General features: G+C 47.6%; 1 protein-coding gene across 8 annotated transcripts in view; it reads right to left on the bottom strand.

Annotated features, from left to right (window-relative positions):
* Positions 1 to 9,593, bottom strand: part of Ppp2r2b (protein phosphatase 2 regulatory subunit Bbeta) — a 390,383-nt gene that overhangs the window by 46,019 nt on the left and 334,771 nt on the right. For all 8 annotated transcript variants that reach the window (XM_040741864.1, XM_040741866.1, XM_040741865.1 and 5 more), the window contains one exon: positions 1,335 to 1,512. In XM_040741864.1, the coding sequence (XP_040597798.1) occupies positions 1,335 to 1,512 (178 nt within the window). The remainder of the gene's footprint in view (positions 1 to 1,334; positions 1,513 to 9,593) is intronic.

Below are 9,593 nucleotides of genomic sequence, written 5' to 3'. Positions count from 1 at the left end.
TGCTGAATCCATTGGACAACAGCAACGGGTCATCCAGGGCTCCTGCTCTCACGAAATTGACATTCCCATGGGGGCAAACTACAAAAACGCACATGCTACAACATTTCAAATCCCAGTGAACACGATGAAGACAGTAAGAACACAGCGGCTGGCAGCCACTTGGAAACTGGTGGGAAAGTCTCTGATGATAGCTGGCATCAAGAACTCTGGGGACACACTTCCAGACATCGGGGATAGCAGGTGCAAAGACAGGAGGATGGAAGCTCATCTGGGAACAGAAACGTGGGCCGCTGGCTGCAGCAGAGCGGTTGAGGCAAGAGTGACATGACAGGTGTCAGAGGGCGTCAGGGCCCACATGGTGTAGAATTTTCTAGACTCTGGGAAAGGACTTAGAATTGTCAGCTCACTAGAAAGTTGCTAGAGTATTAAGGGCACAGCCAGGATGTCGTATAGGTCCCACGGTAACTGATAGGCAGGGTATACTTTGTGAAGGAGAGGAATCAGGCAGTCGCAGGGGAGGGAGACAACAGTAGTCCACGTCAGTGAGTGCTGGTAGGAGTGGGGATGGGGACATCTCGACTGCCCAATGTTCATTGCAGATGGCTTACGGATGGGCGGGGCTGGGAGGGTGGATGCTGGCAACTGAAGGGTAGAATCAAGGTTGATTTGAGCTGGTATCAGCTCCCTGAGGGCTGAGGCCATGAACTGAGTTGGGAATTACAGCTAAGACTCATGTCTTAGGATGCACCTGGCAGGCATACTCTAGACTAGTGGTACTCGATCTCCCTAGTGCCGCCACGCTTTAGTACAGTTCCTCACGCTGTGGTGACCCCCAACCATAACACTATTTCCATTGCTATCTCCTAACTGGAATTTTGATACCATTATGAATGATAATGTAAATATCTGTGTTTTCTGATGATCTTTGGGGGTCATGACATACAGGTTGAGAACAGCTGAAAAGATCATCTTTCATCACTATAATGAGGTCAAGAACTGACCTTACACACTCAGGAATCTTTTGGACTTTCCCCAATTCTAATTAAGTGGAAGGTAATGCCTATAGTTTTCTTGTTTTGTTTGAGGTGCTGGGAACGAACCTGGGGTCTTGTAGACACGTACCTCCATCCTCAGTTGCGGTGCGGTCATTATTCACCGCATGAATAAATGATTTTAAGTTGCATTTCGGAGCTAACCCACACTTTAAGATTTCCCTTCATAGATGCCAGACATTCCCATTTTGACAGTTCTCTTACCTCTTTCTCCCCAGCCCACTCCTACCTGGATACCTTTGAGTCAGACCAATGGTCTGTTGGCTTGCAAGGAAAGGATACTAAAACTCTGATTGGTTATCTCAAAGTTCCACAGATTAATCCTCAGGTCATCAGCGGACATGTAGGTCTCGTAGTCGCTGTTGACAGAGATGGAGTTGATGTGGTATGTGTGCGCATTGGCAAACACTCTCCGTGGGGTGGCCTCCACCATCAGGTCCATGGGTCTCAGGACGGGCACCTAGGGTACAAGAGGGGCACAGAGCTCAGAACAGAAGCCTTTTCCGGTAGGAAATGGGTTGTGCTGTGTCCTTATCACTGCACGGTAAGTCACAACCCTGGAGCCAAGAGTTATGGGACGGTAGTGGGGACAACATTAAATCTTTGTACACCTGAAACATTTCCCTAGTCCCCTTCAGGGGACTTGAGGGGACACAGTCTTGTAAATTCTCACTCCTAGTCTGTTTGCACATTTTAAAAATGTAAACGTTTTTGCGTTTTGAAAATTTTACACAGGAGTGCTGTGTTTACATCATTTCCGCCCCTGCCTCTCTCTTCATTTCCTCTCACATTCATGACCTCTTCTATGGTTATTATTGCTGCATACTCACACACATGCATGCACATATATGCACACACTTGCACTCATGCACCCAACAGTAAATGAGTCCGTTTACTGTTGCTAATATGTACTTTATTCAGGAAGGAGATTGTGGGACAATCTTAGGAATGAGTCATTTAGCTTCAACCTCAATTCAATTCATCTTTCTTGGGTTCTCACATCACGCCCCTAGAGGCTTGGGTTCCCTCGTAGTAGTTTTGCTCATAACCTTTTATGGGTACTTCTAGGAAAGCATTCCCCACCCCAGGAGACTTTAGTGAGCCCAGATGAGCCATGAGTATCTGAGTTCTTGTTGCATCCTGGTTGGCCTGGGAACAACTTTGTTTACACCTATTGTCCTTGAGTACCAATTAGGTAGTGCCACATTCAAACTTCCCCCCTCCTTTTGGACAGTAAGTTATATGACCACTCTTCTGAAACATAGAAAGTGTCCAGCAAGTTTTTACTGAATAGCTGGATAGAATAAATGTCAGCAAGCATTCTCTTCATGGTGGGCTGGGGAGTTAGGCCACTGAGAGCTCTCTCTGGGAAATGTGAAAGAAGACACCCAAAGAAGCTAAACTACACAGCACAGGCACAGTTCTTTAATAGGAACAGGGAGCTAAGGGGGTCTTTTCCTCTCTCACAGAGACTCTTGTGGCTGATGTGACAGCAGGTGGTAAATTAAGATTAAGACTGGCTTCTGGATCAACGTTACCCCAGGTGGCAAGAAGAGGTGGCGCAAAGCAGGTTGGCTTCCTGAAGGCAGAGTTCTCCTAGCTCCACCTTGGAATTGTTCACAGGCTTCTCTGGCTTCTCTCTCCTCTCCTCTCATCTCTCTCCCTCCCTCTCTCTCCCCCCTCTCTCTTCTCTCTCTTCTCTCTCTCTCTCTCTCTCTCTCTCTCTCTCTCTCTCTCTCCCTCTGTGTGTGCAAATGAACATCTCTGAGAAAACATGAAAAACCATGAAGGTCTAGACAGATGTGGTGCTGGGTGTTCAAGAAGCCAGTGGTGGGGTCTACTGTGTGCCAGGATAGAGGGAGGGGTTATCTCTTGGGCCTCATATGCCAGGCATGGATAGTGATTTTGCAACACATGTGGGGGAGTAGGAGGCCTGTGCTCTGAGCATAAGTAATCACCAACTGATGGGCTGGGATGTATCCCGTGCTCTGGTCATTGGCTGAACCTGCTCTGTCCTCTTCCTTTTGAAGACAGTCATGGGGGTCTACTGAGTCAATCACTATCCACCACTCCTTCAGCAACACCAACTGAGCATTGAACAAAGTCCAAAGGGCTCACCTGGTAAGCACAGGACCCCTGCCTTATCATCAGCTGCCATAGCTGGGGATGCAGGTGGGGCTGTGTGAATGGTTCTCCATGATAATGGAGCAAGTGCCCCAAGGAGGAGGCAGAGTGCACGGTGCTTCCTGTGCATCGTGTGTAGGGACACGAAAGACGAGTGTAAGTCACCAGGCTGGCAAAAAAGGGGGTTCTCGCCAGAGAAACGGGGTTAAAAGTGGGGGTGGTGACAGAGCCCACTGTGAGAGTGAAGGTGACAGGGTGGATTCAGGGTGAGCTTCTAGAAGGGACTCTGCCTACATCAAGAAGGTGGGAAAAATGGGGGCATTTGTGATGACCCAGACATGATCGGGTCAAGTTTTGACCAGACCTTTCAGGAGGTGTAGTAGAGATGAGTCGGTGGGCTGAGCTCCAGCTTTTTTTTTAAATTTCTTTTTTATTTATAATTTTAAATTAGAAACAAGGTTACTTCACATGTCAATCCCAGGTCCCTCTCCCTCCCCTCCTCCCATGCCCTCCCACCAATCCCCCATTTCCCCCTCCCCCATCCCCACTCCTTTCTCCAGGGAGGGTGAGGCCCTCCATGGGGGTGTTCAGAGTCTGTCATTTCATCCAGGGCAGGGCCTAGACCCTCCCCCAAGAATCCAGGCTGAGAGTGCATCTCTCATTGTGGGATGGGCACCTAAAGTCCAATTGTATGCCAGGGTTAAAACCTGATCTACTACCCAAAGTCCCCTAGATTGCCTAGGCCTCCTCACTGACACCCACATTCAGGGGGTCTGGATTGAGCTCCAGCGTCTATAGGTAGGTGAGCATGAATGGACAGCAGCTAAGGTCAAGGGATTGTGTGAGTTGAGGTTTCATAATGGATACAACTAAGCTTCCCCCCATGAGCTTGGCCTTGAAACAGTTACTGAAGCATCAGTGCCTGGCCAGGTGCTCTTCACACAAAATCCCAGATAATTGTTCAACAACTGCACTATAGGCACTGGCACAAAGTAGGATTACAAACAGGAAACAGAGGGAGGCAGAGTTACTGCCCCAAGGTGGCCCAGATACGAGAAGGCACAGGCAGGATTTGCTCTCAGGACCCATCAGGCTGCAAAGTGAGAGCTCTTTCCTCGTCTCTACCAGGCAGGAACATTGCACAGGGTGGGAACCGATCAGTGCTTTAAATAGCCAGGAGGGTTTGTAGAAGAGAGACATTACTGATGTCACGTCACGCTGTGGGAATGAGGCTTCCACAGGCATCACAGATTTTCACAGTAAATGGACAGGGCATCTATGTTGCGTGTTTTCAGAAGCAGCTGCCGCCCACACTTGTACAGTTGGTCATGAAGGTACTCACACATGGGGCCTTTCAGTGCCCCCAGAAGTGCCTGAGTGCCAAGCAGGTACCAGGGAGCAGGGCACTAGGGTCTGTCAGGCTTCCTTGAAATCCTTGACCTCTAACCTGGCCCTTCATGTCTGCATTGGGTCTTCGGATTGCTCTCGTGGCTGTATCCGATGCAGAAGGGAGCGTGACAACAGGATAAAGAGGCATTACAAAGTGGTAGCTGCCAGCCCAGGGCTCTGCCTAATGTGATGAGCCTGGTTGCTAATGCGGGCTGACACAATCCATGATGAGTTGTATAGTGGGGAGGGGCTCAGAGCAGGTGTCTGGGGATGGAGTCCTCTGATGCTCTGTACAAATAGTGTGTGTGTGTGTGTGTGTGTGTGTGTGTGTGTGTATGGTGGGTGTGTACATGTGAGCGTGCATATCTGTGTATGCGTGCATGGCTATGTATGGAGGAAGTCCCTGAATTATTCTTATGCTCAGGTAAAAGCTTGTCCTCTGCCCATAATTGCCTCATAAGGAAGGACCAGATGGGCGGATTAGTCAGCCATGTTGGGACTGTGACTCCCGCATGGTCTGATTGTTCCTTCTGGGGCCGTGCGGGGAGAAGAGGGGGGCATGATTTCAAGAATGACAGACAATGTTTGGGCTTTCTTTTGAGAGTGCTGTTCTGGCAGCCTTACTGTGCTGTGAGCCAGTCATGGTGTTTAGAACCCCAGCCATGATCTCATCCAGCCTCTCTGGAGCCAGTCTTGGAAGGGGCGCCATTTGCCACCCTATGGGGGGGGTATGCAGCCCCAGTGTCACCGAGAGAGCAGGCTTAGCTTTTGATTTTGGGAGAACAAGGTCTTGCTAAGTAGCCCAGCCTGGCCTTGAACCTGTGACCCTCCTGTCTTAGCCTATGAATGCTGGAATCATGAGCAAATGCCCAGCCAGACCTGGCACCACTTAACTCGGCTGAAGCTTTTATCTGAGGCTTCTTGGCAGCTGCTGAGACTGCACCTAGGGTGACCCAACCTGGGAAGCAGCAGTGTCCTTTCTAGGCCAGCTTGTAACCCTCCTTCCTACTCTGCTCAGGTTCCGCATCTTCCTGAGGCTGGTTGTGCATCTGAGCATCCTTACACACTTGTATATGTGATACTGGGAGGAAGCATCACAATCCCAGTTTTCCTGGGCGCTTGACACCCTGTTATAGTCACAGTCACGGATTGATGTCCCTGGGGACAAAAGGCAGCCTGAGTCTGACCTGTCATAGGCTTACAGAGAGTCACTACACTCAATGCCCCTTTCCAGCGGCAACCGTCTCAGACAGACCTTCTATGGACATCCCACACTTAAGTGACACCCATTATCTACTGCCAGAGATGTTTGAAACACTAAGTCAGTCATCAGTGAATTATCTTATCCCTAAGGGACAGATAAGAAAGGCGAGGCACAGAGTGGTTGAGTAATTAATCTGCAGTCACACAGTTAGCCCGAGGCAGAGCAAATACACCTGTACTCCTTGGCTCAGGCATCAGCCTGACTCTCTGTCCTCCTGGCTCTGTACCAGGCTGCATGGATACTTGAGGAGGGGGTGCTGAGCTGGACTGGAGTCCAGTGTGAACTTCCCAGGAGCTATCACCCAAGCGGCCTTGTATCTCCTCGGGAGGTGGAGGCAGAACCAGACAGGAGAGGATGCTGATGCAAGACCGGCTAGAAGCAGGGTTATGGTGGAGTGCGTATGCTCCTGAGAGTTGGGCCAGTAACTTAATTATTCACTCAACAAACACAATTAGATCTCTTGTCTGTAGCAGGCGCGTCTCAGTGCGTATGGAGTCAAGCTTGTTTCGGTGGCATCTCTCTCTCTCTCTCTCTCTCTCTCTCTCTCTCTCTCTCTCTCTCTCTCTCTCTCTCTCTCTCTCTCTATTATGCTACTCGACATGGCTTCTCCAGCAAGGCTTCTCCGAAGGGTGCCGTGTGAGCCGATGCGAGAAGGACATGAGGCAGGGGAACCCACAGATGCAAATGCACCAAGGCCGAAGCATGTGCAAAGCATCAGAGAACAGTGAAGTCGGAGAGGATGCTATGGGCAGAGGAGAGCTGGAGAAGATGCCACGGTCAGGGTGAGGATGCTGGGGAGGCTGGGAGGAGCAGCCCACTCACACTGCCCAGGAGCCTCTGTTCTCATTGTGAGGAAACTGTGAGCAACATCGCTTGTCCAATTATCAAACCCACCTGGGGGGTAGAGCCTGGCGTGATGCACTCACTATTAAAGGCTAATTCAGTGTAACAAACCAAATCGAGTATGTACAAAGACTGTCAAATAGAATAAGCCACTAACAAATTAAATTACTCCCCATTTTTGGCGGGAAGAATGCCAGTCATTTTTCATTTAAAAAATTATGCATCTTAATTCCATTTTTAAACATGTAAGGGAGCATTATAAGGCCTGGTGTGCTGTCTTTGATGAGCTTTACTGTGGGTGACACGTCTGTCCCTCCTGGTCCTCAGAGAACTGATAGAGCATCAAGCCTCACTCTGGTCAAAACCCTTGTTTCCTCTGCGGATTGGTGGGTGGGTTGGGGAAGCAGGAGGGACAGGTTGGCTCAGCTTATGATGACATATCAGAGCTGTTGTTTCCAGAATGAAGCTGCCAATCAACAGCACTCCGCCAAAACCCCAAGGAATTCTATCCAAATAATATAATTTTTAGATTTCCCTGCTCACACCCTTCAACAGTCTCAATATGGCCCTAATTTCTTCTTTTACAGGCTTTGCCATATAGATTGAAATAAGCCCCCAGAACAAAACCCCTTTGGACCAAGTTGGGCTTTGTGCTTGAGGATATTAAATAACAGAATTATATCCTTTCATTTGACAGATACTTATTAAGTGCCAATCACTGCACCAGGCAATGTGTGTACAGAGTGAACAAAATAGATTGTACTGTGGAAATGAGAGTGCAATAGGAAAGAAAGACATTCATGTCTCAGGAAAGTGTATTGTTACAGACTGTCACTCACTCCACACTGACTTTTCACGAGAGAAAGAGAGAAGAACAAGGTTCCCAATTTAGATTGGGAGATCAGATAAGCTGTTTGGGAAGAAGTAAAAACTCACTTTCTTCAGAGCACCCCAGTTCTTAAGTCAGCTTCTCTTCACAGGAACAACTTGGCCATTAGGTGATGTCTGGAAATAGCTCTGGAGTAGCCAAATGGATATTCTTGGATTTAGTGCGTAGAAGCCAGGGATGTTGTTAAATGATGCACAGTGTACACAAAACCATTTCAAGAATTACCCAGGCTAAAATGCCAGTGGTTTTGAAACGGAGAAGCTGAGCTCTTAAGGAAGTCCTTCTGAGACACAGTGTAAGCTGAGCAGACAGAGGAAACCCTGTGCCAGCTTACAACAGGCTGCAGAAGGCTCAGCTCACAGCTGGAAATCAATGGGGGTCCATGCACTCTGTGTGCACAAAGTCCTGGCACCAATTTTCATACATAGGCATATACAATACACATGTGTATATATATATATATGTATACATATGTACACATATCTAACACTTGCTTATATTTACCTATCTACTATGTATCCATTCATATCTATCTATCTATCTATCTATCTATCCATCTATCTACCTATGCACCCACCAGTCTTTATGTCTTTATCTTTGTTTCTTAGAGATAAGCTTCTACTGGAAGAGTATGGATCTCACCCCCCACAACTGCCTGGTTAAACACACACACACACACACACACACACACACACACACACACACACACACACACACACACGAAACCCAATGCATCAGAGATGATTTTCAGGACGGAATAACAATTTCACCTTCTCATTGTCTGACTTCCAGCCTGTGTGTGGAGACGAGAGAAGAAACACCTTTCCCGCAGAAGATAAACTTGCCATCTAATTACCACTTCGTGCCGAAGCCCTAGTTGCTGCCAGTTCTGTGCTATTTTTCCCCAGACATTTCCATGTTCTGCCAGCATCGTCGCCTCTCAAAGCGTGGTTCCCTGATCACCGCCTTCTCTCTTATTTCCCTCAACGTTACACATTGTGTAATCTCACACGAAGGAGGAGACATCCTGAAATGCTACAGATCAAGGCAATTCCAATTAACACATAGCTGGGGAAGGGGCGGTAGGGAGAGGCAGTGGCTTTGTTTTGGATGAGTTTGGTTAGGATTCGTCACAGAAACTGCCTTTGCCTCTCAAGTGCTATTGGTGAGAGTGTTTATAAAACTTGGTGATGTTTGTTATTAGGATAATATTCAATGAATACTTGATGGCTAGTATCTACTAGGCCCTGAACAGTATCATATTATATTCTCTTATTTATGACTATAGAATATGCAGAATCAATGATTTGAATACAAATTCGATGCTAACTTGACAAATCTTGCTGCAGAGATGGCTCAGCTGTTGAAGGCTAGGTCCACAGCCAAAATACAAACAAGGCCTACATGCATACATAGATACCTTGTCAACTCCCTGAAAACAGGTCCTTTCGTAGATGTATGCTTGCAGAGCCCTTTGTAGCTAAGATGTGCCAATTTTGCCTCCCACCTGTAGGTGGCGGAAGTGATCATTGGTGCCTGTCCCACAGGAATGGGTTAACTTTCAATGACCTTTCAAGGTTGAAAGATCTGATTCCTGGCTCTAGCTGCATACTTACATCCAATAAGCCCTCTTGTTTAAAACTGATGTCTGGGCCTTGCCACCAAAAAGTTACGTTGCCACGCCAGTGAGATGGACTGGTATTTTGAAAACTAAATCCCCAAACCAGGTAACCAATGTAGACCCACAGCTGGAAACTAATGAATATGGGGATAAAGGGAAGAATTTCCATTTCATCACTTAGCAGAAGCTTTTTTGGAGGTGTTTAAAGTGATTGTCACAGTTGTATAGTGGTGGGGTTTTTGTTGTTGTTGCTATTGAAAAAAGCCTGTCTTAATTATTTTTATGAATGCACAGGGAGATCATTCATGGAATATAAAGATGATTAAGGACATGGGGTGGGGGAAGGGCCTGGCAGGAGTCGAGGGGTGAAGAGGGACTTGACAGAATCAACATACCTTATATATGAAAACA

The sequence above is a fragment of the Mesocricetus auratus genome, unplaced genomic scaffold (genome assembly GCF_017639785.1).
Source record: "Mesocricetus auratus isolate SY011 unplaced genomic scaffold, BCM_Maur_2.0 Super-Scaffold_6730, whole genome shotgun sequence".
Classification (NCBI taxonomy): domain Eukaryota; kingdom Metazoa; phylum Chordata; class Mammalia; order Rodentia; family Cricetidae; genus Mesocricetus; species Mesocricetus auratus.
The sequence above is the reverse complement of the archived record's forward strand: the minus strand, read 5'-3'. Positions and strand labels throughout refer to the sequence as shown.